General features: G+C 37.4%; 1 protein-coding gene across 5 annotated transcripts in view; it reads right to left on the bottom strand.

Annotated features, from left to right (window-relative positions):
- The window catches only part of Tmem170b (transmembrane protein 170B), a 60713-nt gene that overhangs the window by 19608 nt on the left and 26301 nt on the right, over window positions 1–14804 (bottom strand). The window contains exons 3-4 of one of the 5 annotated variants that reach the window (XM_046453482.2): window positions 12427–12488; window positions 4870–12325 (exon numbers count right to left, since the gene is read on the bottom strand). The exons of 2 other annotated variants lie outside the window; for them this stretch is intronic. In XM_046453482.2, coding sequence (XP_046309438.1) covers window positions 12302–12325; window positions 12427–12488 — 86 coding nt within the window. In that variant the 3' untranslated portion in view covers window positions 4870–12301. Of the gene's footprint in view, window positions 1–4869; window positions 12489–14804 lie in introns of those variants that run through there. 2 more of the 5 variants (XM_046453483.2, XM_046453481.2) reach the window with 2 other exon arrangements.

Here is a 14804-nt window from a genome sequence, read left to right as displayed (position 1 = left end):
CATTTCTTTGTGGCTTAAAAGTGAGAACATTTTAGAGAGAGGCAGGAGCCTTACCTTAGCAGTTTTTATTACGTTAAAAAGGTAGGGGGGCGTTGGGCAGTTTTGAACAACAACAACAAAAATGAGACCAGATTCGATTCAAAACAGCCGAGAGAGCCAAAGAGTTCCTGAGGAGTCCATTATAGATCTGGAATCCTGATAAATGATTTGATCCTTTTTTTCAAGTTGACATCTGGTATTTTCCAGAATCTATATTTAAGAAGAAATCAATATTTACTAATTTTCAGCTTGATGGTCCACACTTTAGCTTAGGAGAAAGCCCTGCTTTCCTGACAGAACCTATTTTGAGGGCTTATTTTGTTCATTTTGGGGACAGTTCTTTGGGAAAAAATTTTTTTTACTGTATTCCTGTCTTAATTCTTCATCTATATTGCAATTAAAGAAATCCTTGAGCACTTCCAGAAACAGTAAGGGAAGTCAAAGTTTATCTGCATCTGAGATAGGAATATTTTTTGAATAGCAAGTGGTATGTGTAAAGTGGTTAGAATTCTTTTTGTCAATATATTATCTCAGCCTCTTGTCTCTTCTATTGTGAAGTTGACAATGTTGATCTGCTCTTTATTTATGGACACGATTGTAACTCTAAATTTCAGTTCAGGCTTTTAATAGCTTCCCTGGTACAGTCACTAGTGTGACAATGACTCCTGACGTGGTGGGTGGATGTTTCTGCTCCAGCTGACTCTGGGGCCACAGTCCCATCCCAGGCGACAAGCCTGTGGTGGACATTCTTGAGGCTCGCCTCCACTGTCCCTAACACTCTGTGCCACTTCTATGATATCAAAAGTGAGCCATTTTTCCTTTGCCTGTTTTGGACTCAGATATCCGAGAAAGCTTACACAGCTGTGCTTGGACTTGGCAGCTTTTCCCATCCAGATAACTGGTGGTGTGCGCTGAACCAGCAACCACGAGTCCAGATTCTGAAAAGAATGTTGTTGAGGGAGTGAAAGAAATAGTCTGCTCTGTTCAGCCAGATCTTGAAAAAGAAAACAAATCAACCTTAATTAAAAATGGGGGCGTGCCAACTGTTTTGAGCATTACTGGTATGGAATTTTTCACAAGTAAGATATTCCTGATAGAAGAAAACAGGTTAACTGTCTCCCCAAATAAGGCCTGGTGTGTGAACATTTGAGTCTTTGAGTCTTTCTGGATTTTTTTTTTTTTTGAAGTGTTGGCATCAAACTCAGGGCCTCATGCATCAAGATGCCAAGCAAGCGCTGCGCCTCTGAGCTGCACCTGTCTCCTTTATAAAGACTGAAAGCAAAGCTTTGTAGCAGGAGGCTGAGTTAGCTCCAGGACACCCAGGAAGTGCTCCATTTTCAAGGATTCCTTCAGGCCCCCGAGGATCATCAGAGTACCAGCAATGGGTTGCTGGGTTGCTGTGGCCAGCTCAGGTCTGCTCTTGGAATTGACATCTGTAAAATAGCTGTCCAGTTTTCAGGAAAGACCTTTTTTTGCCCTCCCCTAAATATAATATTTCAGAAAAAAAAATTGGGGGCTGGTGCTGTTAACTCATCTGTCTAGCATGCACGAGGCCTTTGGTTTGATCCCCAACACTGAAAAATAAAAGGCATTTCACTTCCCTCCAAATAAGAACAGAGTATGAGGATAAAAATGAGATGATAGATCGATAGATATAAAAGTTGAATGCCAATGTTACTGCAATGATTATCAATAATACAGGCTTTACATATTTCCTCTAGATACTTGCCAACTCACACACACGCCACAACCAAAAGTTATGGTTTAGATTGAAAAGTTTCCTCCCTTCTCATTCACCTTGCAACAGATCCCCAAGTTAAACAAGTTTCAAGTAAGAAGTCTGCAGGCTGATCAAAGAACACAATGGACATGCACGTATCAACTTCATGAAGCCCAGCTGGTCCTGGTCTAGGTAAGGCTCAGAAAACAGGCCCATGCTGATGCTTTCCCATTGAATTGGCAAATTCTATTTATGAGAAGACAGGAGGACTCCATCTATTTCCATGTTTATTTGAAAAGAAGTTGGCACAGAGAGATGGTTCTATCGGGAGGTCTGTGTGCTCGAGGGGTCAGACCCAGGAAGATGACCGGATCCCATTCCTTCAGCACTCAGGTAGCATGCTCAGGGCTTGCAATTCCTCAGCCTCTTAAAATTGTGCTTGGCCTCAACCTGACTACAGCCCTTACTCATCTCCTGTTTTCCACATCAAAGGTAACAAGAGTGTCTTCTTATATCACATTTCTGAGCTGACCACTGACACCAATTCCCAAAGAACGTGAAAGGGGCAGGAAAAGTTTCATGAAAAAATGTTTGGTCCTCTTCTCTGGTGTCCTAAGGTGAGTCCTGATTTAAGACCCAGAATGCGTGGGCTCATTTGTCTCTACACTATGCAATAGAACTTGGGCCCTGAAAAGATCAGCCCTTCTTCTCTGAGTTTGGACTACAGCTTGTCTACAGAATGGTAAAGTAAGAGAAGCTCACTGGCACCAGGATCTGAGGGGGCAGATGATGATATGCAGTTGACGGGTGATTCAGGACCAACCGCAGACTAATTTATGTTGGCTGTTTTGACTTCCTCATCCTGTACATATTTGGCTAAGGGAATGCCAGGAATTTGCTAGCTGAGCAAGTTTATCCATTCTGCTTTCTAACCAGGCTCCTTCCCGCTGAAGTAGGTTTCTAAAAAAAAAATTCCCTTGTTAGGCTCTGTTGTAATAGTAGCAGGCCACGGTTCAAGGGGACAGTTGAAATCTGAAACAAATTCTCTCTAAAAACGCACTGTGCTGTGTCAGAACACATTTCGGCTTACTACCAAAACATGTAGGACAATTCTAAAACTACATCATCCCTCTATGTTTCGTGCAGACAAGACACGAAAGACCAAGAGGACAAGGTGGAACATGTAGAGTGTACTCACTACTGCAACATGAGATATTTGTCCTGATTCCTGACATGAAAACTGAAGATCACACAAGTTGATTGGCTTGGCCAAGCTTAAAATCAACTCTCAGGCTACTATCTCAAGACTGATTGTTAGGTTATGTACCTGTCACTAGAAGTGACGACTATTCAATGTGGTAACAAGTCATTATGCATTAACAGATTTAATTTAAGAAAAATGCATAAATCAAGCCAGAGTAATGGCTTATCAAAAATCATACTAGTGATTTTCTGACTTGCAAACAACCCTGAATCTTAACTTTCCTCAGTAAAATTCATTAGTAATTTTGCTCATGTTTGGCTTATTCTCATATATTTTAGAAAAAAAAATTGTTAGATGCATCCTACGGGAGTGAGTTCAAAAGTGCAGAGTTAATTTGTGTTCCTAGGGAAGAATGAATGCCCAAGAGCAAGGAGAGAAATAAAATAGGACTATTGTGCCATCTAGTGATGGAACTGCTGCCTTGCAAGTAGTTCACCTGATGGAACTGTTTTGCAATCAGTCTCCAGAATTTCCTGTCTGAAGAATATTCATAAACTTGGCCAAAAGAAATATCTGGTGAAAAAAAAATAGTGGGAAACTAAGAGCAAATAAACAGGAGCGGTGATATGGGATAGAATCTTCTTCCTAAAGTTTCATTAGAAGCTGGAGACAAACCCAATTTCTACTCCTGGAGGATCTGCCCTGGGTGCTTTCTACTTTCTTCTCTGTACCCTAAAGCTTTTAGGTTCTATTCTGTGAATTAATGAAGGTTCCACTTCCTGGCATCAGTATCTACTCAGCAAACCTGACACATTCTTCCTCTACAAGCCTCTTGAGGGGCTCAGCTGCCACCCTAAGACTGTGACAGAGGCATCACCATCCTGCATGGGGGGTAAAATCTGAACCGTGGTGCCTGCACAACCGCAGCTCACCTATTACCAAAACACTACAAAAGTATCACTTCAGGAGTCAAAGATAAAAATCAAAACAGAAAACTTGTGATCTCAAGATTTTTTTTTTTTTTGATCCCAAGAATTTTGTCCAAGAATTTAAGATTCACGGTCAAGGAGGAAACATATTCAGTAATTTTATAACCTTATAATGGAATGAATATGTTCCCTGGAAAAAAAAGAAAATATATTTCAATTTGGTAATGATGTGAGGTAGCCATGTCAGTGTTTGTGAAAACATGTTTACTTCCATTATACTTGCACAATTTAAAAAGTTAAGCTAGTTTTTATTCCAGCAGGGCTGATTATGTTTACAGGCACTGGTTGTTGGCTCTGATATCCTCAGGCAGGATGAGTTCTGGGCCTACTTGAGTGTCTAACACTTTCCTAAGAAATCTAACAAAAATTCAAATTATGCATAAATTTGACAATTCAACTCTCCATAATGTTATCTGGTCTTTGTATATCTCATTATACACAAGAGCTTCTAGAATATTCTGTAGAAACCAACTCAGAATAATGGGGAAAAACACAGGTAACAGAGCAGGAAATCCTCAGCTCAGTAGTTGTTAGCTGTGTGGCTCTGAAAAGATTTCTACCTTCTCTGAACCTCAAAATGTGGATGGAAACCTGAATACCTTCAGTGTTGAAGAATATACATGAAGTATCTACAAGATGTTAGGTAATCAAGAAATGGTTGTGCATTATTATGAAAAGTGATGGCATGCATCTTAAAACAATAATTCTCAGAACGAGATACATATGTGGCCCAGGAGTTGACGTAGGCAAATCTATAAACAAGGCCTACATTATCATTAGATTTGTTGCGTACCTTTTCAGCACTACCTCCAAAATCCATACATAAAACTGGCCCAGAAAAGTGACAAGAGGGCATGGAGGACACCAAGCACCCTGGGTGAGTGGAGACGTTATGTCACCAAGAGTCAAACACTACATAAAGCTTTTAAAGACAGGTTTATTTATATATAAGTGCATGAAATTGAATACAGAAACTTTATTAAAATACTGTATATTACAAATTTTTAATCCAATAAATTCTGTGTAATGACAGTTAAGTGCTGGATTCACTTTTAACAGATGTTTTGTGTGTCGGCAGAGTTCACCCTGTATATTACAAAGAGGAGAGCCACACGTGGACCTCGTGATCAGACACTGGATGATATTAATTGTGCATCTTTTCTTTAAAGCAATGAACTGGAACCTAGATCTCTGTAGACCAACTTTCTAGAATCAAAAATAACTTGCGTATGTTTATTGCTGCCCTTTGAAGAAAATGAGTGGTGAAAAATAATTTAAAATGAAGATCAACATCTCTAAGGCTGACTTGATGCTTTCTGCAATTAAAATACTTAAAATTCACTGCAAAATTTGTGTTCTCCAGGAAATTATGCTATATACACAATGGGATTTGTACATGAATTGGGAAATAAAAAATTGCTTATATAAAATTAAAAATCAATAGTATACAATATTTACAGCTTGTTAGGTATTATATATAAACATAGTCTTTAAATAATCCTTCAAAATTAAACTATTATGTAAACATGCAGTACACATACTCATACAGCGTAGTTTATACTCTTGACAGAAGGGGGGAATTGTGTTCACATAATGTCGAATATCCTTTTGTTCTGTGTACTACCCCTCCAAGGTGGATCCCTCCCGTCTTGAAGCTTCACAGTACATTTAGTATTTCTATAGTAAAAATAAATCCCTGATGGTCAACATATTTCTAAAGGTTACGTAAAGTGTCTGCCCTTGTACTACAATATAAAACTAACATTGTTCACACTAGAATCTCTAGTTTACAACAAAACTAAACTTTAAAATCCCACATTTAATTTGCTTGACTACACCCCCCCCCCAAATTTCATACTTGGAAAAAGAAAAAAGTGGAGGAAAAAGCCACATCATGAAAACATAATGAAAGCAGCTGTCATCTGGCATGGCCAATGGCTCAATTACCGGCTCACACCAAACCATAAGGAGTCGGTGGCCAACACCCTTGTCAACAACACCCTTCCTAAACTCTGGATTCCCATTCATAGGTGATGTGCCCCAAGCCAACTCATCAGTGCCAATCCTGAATCTCTAAATTCACTTTGCAAAAGTATCTTAACTTTCAAGGCACTAAGGTATCATTTAGCTTTTACGAACGGTACTGTGATTTAACTAAATGATTCATCAGTGGTCTGAGAGTTAGCACAATTTGAAAGTGAGTCTTAATACCTGTCAGGTAAATTGTACTTTTACTATTTAAATTAAGACATTTTAGTAGTTGCTCCCCTTATTCCAGAATGACTGGAGTCAGGGGCTAATACTCAGAGTAAAATTAGATGAATTTTACCAAGTTACATAGCTAAAATGAAAAGCACTGTGAATTTTCCTATTTGTTCATCTAAACACGCGGAGCTCATGTCAGAAGGTGCATGTGCTAAGGAGAGGGCCAGGATGTTCTTCAGCTCCTCCACGGTCATTTGATGTCACCAACACCAGGAAAGGGCCAGCGGTCAGACTCCCAGTTCACTTAGTACTAAGGGTAAGTCATTTTCACTACCCTTGAACAGGGGTCTCGACTTATTGTCTATGAAGAAAACTTCAAAATGTTCCATCCCAAAGTGACTTAATGATTGAGTGCACCCACTTTAATTTAAAAGGTGGGGGGTAACTTTTCATCATTAGTAGTACTCTCAAGCTAACATTCATTTAATGGGGCTCTAAAAAATAAATGATGTTTTTTAGTGATTACAATATGTATTTAGGAGAAAAGGCATCATAGTGATGGGATTCAGGTGACCATGCACTATGGTGACTCTTCCTGTGTCTTTGTGTCACATACTTTCCAGTTTCGGTTTAAGACCTAAAGACATTCCCCAAAAGGGGACAGTCAAGTTACTACAAAGGAGGGATATACTGTGAATGTGTATAGTATAGAATCTTAAAAAAAAATGTGCAGAGGTTCATGCTGTCCGGACTTGCCCAGTTATTTTTCAGTAACAGTTGCATAACCACAGGTGTGGAAAATTCTCTTCTGAACCAGCACTTCCTCTTCCATCAACAAGCTGTGCGTGTGTCTAAACCATGACATATGGCATCTGTTTGGGAAAAGGAGGAAGATTTTAAAGAAACTGCTAAATTAGTTCTCAAAATCAAGGAAGGGCTATTATGTAAGCTCAACATATGTTCAAGGGATGTAAAGAATGTCAAAACGACCCCTCTCAGTCAGGGAGAAGGGATCAGAGTTCACAGCTCAGCTTAGAGACTTGAGCAATACCACTAATTTAATCAAGAATTAACCAGCATATCTCCACATTTACTGAAAATACTTCATGTAGTATTGCCCCAAACAAATTCACAAATGTGTGTTGAGATAACTCACTCAACAACATCCTGAACAACACTGTATTGCCCATGACCACCAGACCCTCAGTTGGAGGGGTGACCTAGCACCACATGCTGCTTCAGTGCAGACCACATACAAAGGTACACGTGCTGTGTAAACAGGTGGCACACACTCTTGCACAGGATAGCTCCAGCCTAACAGAAGGAGGGAGCTAGAGTCACGTGTCACAGGTTTGTCCTGTGGTCCCTTAATATTTCCTATCTTTAAACTTCCTCCTGCTAAAAAGTGGTACCACATATTTGAAAAGCCAATCAAATGATCTTCCTTCTACCTGGAGAGTTTCAGAAAGATGGGAAATTACGGTAGATAATGAGACATTCAATGACTCGTCCATTTTAACCATGGAGAATCTCACTCCTGATTATCACAGGACTTTACCCAGCTATCCAACACGTGTCACCAAACTTCTCTGCAATCTAAGTCTACTAGAATTTCTTCAGTGACTTTTTGCATGTTCCTCTTAATCTTGAAAACAAAATAAATAAGGATGTTTAAAGAAGTTGTTTGAGACTTTCTGAGAAAACTTGGGGACAGTAAGAATGAAGTAGTTTGAGAATATTTCCAAAAGTGCTCTTAGTATCTTGTTACTTCCTGAATTATAAAATGAACATACATTTAAAATAATGGTCAAAACCAACAACAACAAAAACCCCAATCAGTAAACAAAACAACGACAACAGCCAGGACCCCAATCCACCGTGGTCCATGGAAGAAAGGGGGACATATGTGACAGAGGGGCTGACTCTCACCCACTTTTCTGTCTCCAAAACCAGGATAATAATTTGCATACAACAGAGAGTTAATGAATATCCTAAGTGAATCGGAGGAAAAATGCTGGTCACCTCCACTCTTGTCCCACTTCTACCTGTGGCACAGAACCTGTAACTCAATCCTGCTTGCCCTGGCCACTTCCACCACCACTGAAGCCCAGAGGCGTTCTCAGATAAATATCTGCTGACTTTAAAAACAAAGGGGTAGAGAAAATGTGAAAGACTAGGTTTATAACCTAGTCTCTTATAAAGACTTTTTTCTTCTTCTTTTAGTTTTCATGTTAAAAATGTAGGTAAAATGTAGAAATAAATGAAAATAGGTGAATTTCATAAAACATATGCAATTGGGTTTTGCAAAATGTTATTTAAGAAAAATTCAGGCAACTACCTAAGGATCATTTACTGTCAAACACATATTACTTTGCCTGAATTTGTAAATAATCCCACATAATCCTCACAAAACCATAAGCAGTATTGATCACACTTCACACTGTATGAACAGAAGCTCAGAGATGTTAAGTGATTTGTTCACATCAAAAAGTCGACAAGCTACAGGGCCTGGACTCAAGCCAAAGTCGCTGGCTGAGAGTCCAGTCCTCTCCTGCACCACGGCGATGACAACTCAGTTACTGAAATTTCCTTTAGTGGATGAAGTGGGAAAATCAGAATCACAGCGCAGGCAACAGGATCAGACTCTAACTAGAATCAGGAAGCCAAGAGTCCCAACCGTTTTAGGATTTGCAATTGTTTCTAAGCCAGCTCTTGGTGGACTGGAGGACAGGAATCCCTTCCTGGTCATCTCTGCTGTACAGCAGACAACACTTGTTCCAGCATTTTGCACACCCTAGATCTGCAAAAAGCCTTTACAAAACTGCATGAGCTGGTAGTGAGCATGGCCCGGGCAGGTTAATGCGGCAGGCCCACCCCCTCATCTTCCTCAGGGTGCTCCAAGACCTTTTCCAAAATACTCTTTGATTTTAAATCATCCCTATTCCTTACATCACCAATAGAAAATATACAGGCCAATTAATTTCTTTGTCATTTAAAATACAAACAGAAGTGACGTGGGTTTGGAAATGCAGCAGTGAAAATGTGTGCTACAAATATGAGGAAAGGAGACGGGGAAGCAAACTACCACACTGTTTGGTAAGCAGTAGGACCTAAAATAAAAATTAAGCTGTGAGCAGGGAACATGGCCATCATTTAGGACTTTCTCGACCCTAGGTGACCAAAGAACTATGCCAGGGGACAGACCACTTGTACCTCCCTTCTTCTAAAGTTTTTAAATTGGTAGCTTGCACGAGGCTCCTGGCTAACCCATCTATGGCCATGTCTAACCAGTATGTTAAGAAACAACTTTGGGTTTATAGAGTTCCTTCTTTGGGGAATTGATTTACTATCAGCAATATTTTACTGAACATTTTTAAAATAAAGGAGTGTCAACAGCAGGGGATTTACCCCTTCCTTCTTGCACTTTGTCACAAAGAAAATTTACTGCTAAATCACATACAAATTTTAAGAAATTGTAACCCAACTATGTCAATAAGGACTTTTGTCATGTCCCAAACAAGGGTCTCCGGCACTATTAAACCAAGAAAACTTTTCCAAAATTCAAAAATCTCAAACATCCTCTATGTAAAAGATCATTCAACTAAACAAATATATCAAATTCTCCACTAGAACATGAAAGTGTTCATTAACAAAAGCTTTCCAGTTAGACTGTATTCATATATAGCTCTCTATATATGTATATAATGATACATATGTGTACACATACATATCATTAAACATCTCGTCTCTATAGGAAAACTACTCACTTTTAAAAAACCTTGGCATATAAATAGCTATTAAAACAATTTCATAAATTCATACTATTCAACTGCATTTCAAAACATGAAAAGAGTGCCAGTTCTACAAAATCCCTATGGGAATAACTGAGAACAGCAACGGAAACAAAAATATCCCCCCAAATTAAAAGTACACACACATACACACACATACACACCCAAACCTTAATGTAAGTCAACTTGATAATGAGACAGCTGCAGGACAACTACAGACTAACTATTAACCACTGAGTTATACTTTCATTCTAGAGTACAAACAAGAGTTCAGATCTCTTTGGTCCACGTATTCATATATTCAATGTCCATGTTATTTTCTGACTAATTTTGGATTATCAACCATGTGCTCCATATTACCATGATAATTTTCTTAAATCATAAAATTTCCATATGTTTAAAAAATTCATTCTGTACTTCTAAAACAATTTTCACGTTATTGGTAATTCCTCTAGAATACAAATGCTTTAAATTATTGACAGGATAGCCAAAGTAAAGAAAGAATACAATTCAAGTCCAACAGAAAAGGAGAAATCAAATTGACCTGGAAAAGTTATGTCTAAATTTAATTTGAGGAAACATTAGAAATATAAAGAACACATAAATTAATAGTAGATTTGTACAAAATAAAAAGAATCAATTTTAAAATTTACTTCAAAGATCTTTAAGATTGAATATTTGCTAATTGGTTGTTGCTGTCTAAACAAATTTCTAAGCTAGTGACAGTAAACCCTTAAAACTGGCTTCCATATAGGTAAAAGTATCCTCCTTCCCAACTCTCACATTAAATTAATATATTCTTTTTGATGGAGGAAAAGTAGCATAGGTAACAGGAGTCTTAAGTTTAAATGGGATCTAAATTGAACCTACATTTTTAAAAGTCGACTTAAATAAAGAAGCGAGGGGACTCTTTTGTCTGGACTGTTCTATATATTCTCTATAATGGCTGCTCCTTTGAGTTAGCATGTTTATAATTGCAACTGGCCAAAAAAGTCTCATTAGGAGATTCAACCAGACTAGGGTCTGTGTTTTCTTACTTCTTGTCTTCTTACAAACAATTATGTATTGACAGAATCTCTTAAAATGCTTTACAAAGGATAGTGCCACTTTTAATACATGTGATCTTATTCCAGTAAACTTAAATTGGAACTTATAAACTGAACATCTGAAATGAATCACTCATATGTATATATATATATATATATATATATATATATATATATATATGTATACATATATACACACATATACATATATGTATTTCACTGATCTGTTAAGACTGCCAAGTTTTAAAATTATTTATTGTATTCCCCAATTTTTACTTAGCAGAATCATGACATTGCCACATATCCAAAGTAAGAAGAGTTTATTATTCTTCCTAAATAACTTACTTGGTACTTATATACAAATGAGCCTTTTTATTTCCAGAGCCTAATTTAGGCCACTCTTTCAGTATAGTTAATACTCCAGAATGAAAGATTGTTTTGTCAAAAATCAAGACAGATGCAACAAGTAATATAATCCCACTGCTGCTAATGACAAAGATGTTTTCTCCATGAGATACAAGGCAAACTTTCTTTAGAAGGGTCAAAGAATGCAACATGCATTTCAGACTTTTTTCTTACAAAATTCATAAGAAAAATTTCAAATTATATTTTTATGACACATAAGTGACAATATGTGTGACCCATAAAGTTTTTTAATTCACATAAATAAAATATTTATGCATGAGGAAAACTATTAAAAAGGGTGTCCAGTTAGTGAAAAGTATGCACCCTACAGGTCTACTTTGAATCCTTAAAACAGTTTAGCTCATCTTCCATTAAGAAGACTATTATTTTCCACATAAATTAAATAATAATGCCTAAAAAGCCCTAAATCCCAGAAACGCTCCACATTAAAACCAAATAATTTCTCCCATATTAAATGAGTTATTTAGCACTCATAGGGGATTCAGCATTACAAAACAAAATCTTACCACATGACCTGAATTCATGTCAAATATGTTCACAGCACTCATCTACATCTACACTTGCAAACTGTCGCATGATCAATGTCAAAAAGAAAAGTTTGGCACATATATCAATTCCTCAAAACGTCCCTGTAACTTAACACAACACTGTTAAGAACAATGATTTCAACACCAATGTTAACCTGATTGGCAGCTAAACAAGGTGCTTTTTCTTGAGGCTTCACATGGGTCTTGTGCACCTTGCCTGGGATGGAGGCACGTAAGGTGCAGTGCGGTAGTGCAATCACTTGGACGCCAGAGGGCAGTCTTTCCACACAGCGCAAGGTCTGTCTTCCTTCGGTTTCGACTGGCTCGGTCCACAGCTCCTTCACAATGCCGATTTCAGGGAATCTGTACATCTGTTTCCTTATGTGAAATAAGACATTCCCTCAGAAACCTCAAAGTGTGGCGAGGATCCTTGAAAAGGAGATGATTAATGTCAATACGGTCTGCCCAACGCCCCATACCAGCGCTTCCAGCGGGGCCATGTTCTTCCCTGCCACTCGGTAGATGCCGGCCACCGCGGCACCTGGAGGAGAGAGGGGAGAAGGACAAAGCGCGCTGCTTAACTCCACCGCGACAGGACCCCTGCGCATTTCATCAAAACAGAAAGCCCCTCACTCTCCTCAGGAGGTAAACTGTTTGGGTTTCTAGGTGATTGGTAAAAACTACCTTTAGCATACTACATTTAACCATTTAACCACTTAACTGAAAAGATGCCTTTTCTATCCAACCCAAAGACACGCAGGTGCAGTATAAGCTGCACACATAATACCAAAGACGTCTGTAAAAACTGATGATCCATTATCGTCATCTTTCTCCTGGACATTCAACTGCTTGGACCTGATCAACCTTTTTACAAATATGCCAAACAATATGTTGATAATTATAAATGATAATGCAGAGAAACTACATGATTTAATTTCCAAATTTTAAAAGAAAATTTTAAAATTGTCCCTTTTTTACTTGAGTAAAATTAATTCATTCTTCGGTATCATATAAAATATAACAATGCGTAACTAATTCATTTCACCATATAAAATAATTTACTGAATTTTTAAAAGAAACACACAACTGTAAAATTATTTGGAGACTAGTAAAAGATAAACTTGATATCTCTTCTAGAAAAATATTTTAGATTATGCACCCTTCCCAGAATGAGAGAATCTCAGAGTTATGAAGCGACTCAGGGCCTAATTTAATACTTCATGTTAACATATTATATATAATGATGAAGACCTAAGTATCTAATTTTTAAAAAATTTAGTTTAAGGCGGACATATTTCCTTTATTTTATTTAGGTATTTTTATTTGGGGCTGAGGATGGAACCCAGTTAGTCTCACATGTGCCAGGCAAGTGCTCTACCACTGAGCTACACTCCCAGCCTCCTAAGTGGCTAATTTTAAAAGCACATTTTGAAATCATAAAGGAGGAAACATTTAAATTATTATATACAATAGACTGAGATATATTAAAACTACTTCTCTAGGAAAAACCTGTCTACATATCCTAGGATGGTTAAACAAAGGAACATAAGAAAAAGAACAGAAATATATTTTTCAAAGACACTGAATTGACAATTAAGATAGAAACCTACTCAGAAAAATTAGATAAGGATGAAATTATTACTTGTCAATTTAAAAACAATTAGCTAAGTATTGACTCTTTGAACTTAACCTAAAATCTCCCCAATATGCCGGGGATTGAAATGGAGCAAATTGTATGCACTCATTAGTATGTATTTATGAATATTTCAAAATGAACCCCCCTCTTGGTGCATAACTATAATGCACTCAAGATTTTTTAAAAAAATATCCCAAATAATAGTTATTATATCCCTCAGAGTAGTTCTTTATAAGAGATATAAATGGGAAAAGCAAATCACCAATCTATGCCAAGGGCTTCATATGCATGTTTTAAAAGTAAATTAAGATAGCATATTTACCACATATTATGTATCTTGCTAGCAAATTTACAAATATTATCTTATTTAAATATCATACCACCCCCTCAGTATTATAACCTAATTTAAAGATGCAAAAAACAGAGGTTCAGAGAGGTTTAATTAGTAACTCAAGGAAATACATAAGCACAACAGCTAGGATCTCAATGCAGGACAATCTGGTTAAAAATCTCTAAATCATTCTACCATTTATTTTATGTTAAGGTACAAGAGAACAAAGAATTCAGAAAAATCATGAAGCAACTGATAGTAATTTCAATATTAAATAAAACACCAATATTTACTTAATCAAGTGATAAAATCACTTGTACTACTGGTCATATGCCGAAGTTTTAGAACTAGATGAAATTCTCAAAAAATTTAAAAGATCTTTTGCCTTCTTTTTTATCAGAAATTATGTCAAAATAAACCTGAGAAATAGTACTCTGGTGTTTGTTTGTTTGTTTGTTTCTTTCATGGCAAACAAAGGATAAATTCAAACCTTTCCTGTTTCACCTAAGGTCTAGAGCCTGGGGTTTGAAGCTGGGCTCAAGGGTTAAAATCCAAGTTCCTCTTCTTAGCTCCCTGCTACATTGGAGAATCATCACCCGCTCAGCTGTAAAATGTCGGGGTGCGGGCAGGTGGGGGTTGACCTTTAGGAGATAATACTACTATAATATTGCCTGGAACAGCGGCTGGTCCTAACAAGTATTCCAAAAATCTGAGCTAGTAGTCAAAATCCCAATCAGAGGATCAATCTTTACAAGTGGTGTTGAACAACTGGGTAGTCATATGGAAGAAATAAATTTGGGTCCCTACTTCACATTATTCCCCAAAACAAATTTCAGATGTATTAAATAAAGAACTAAATGCTCAAAATAAAACCACAAATATAAGCCAAA

The sequence above is a fragment of the Marmota monax genome, unplaced genomic scaffold, assembly GCF_021218885.2.
Source record: "Marmota monax isolate L192 unplaced genomic scaffold, Marmota_monax_Labrador192_F-V1.1 WCK01_AAM20220418_F8-fsc00029, whole genome shotgun sequence".
Lineage (NCBI taxonomy): Eukaryota > Metazoa > Chordata > Mammalia > Rodentia > Sciuridae > Marmota > Marmota monax.
Note: the sequence above shows the minus strand (reverse complement) of the source record. Positions and strands in the feature narration are given on the sequence as shown.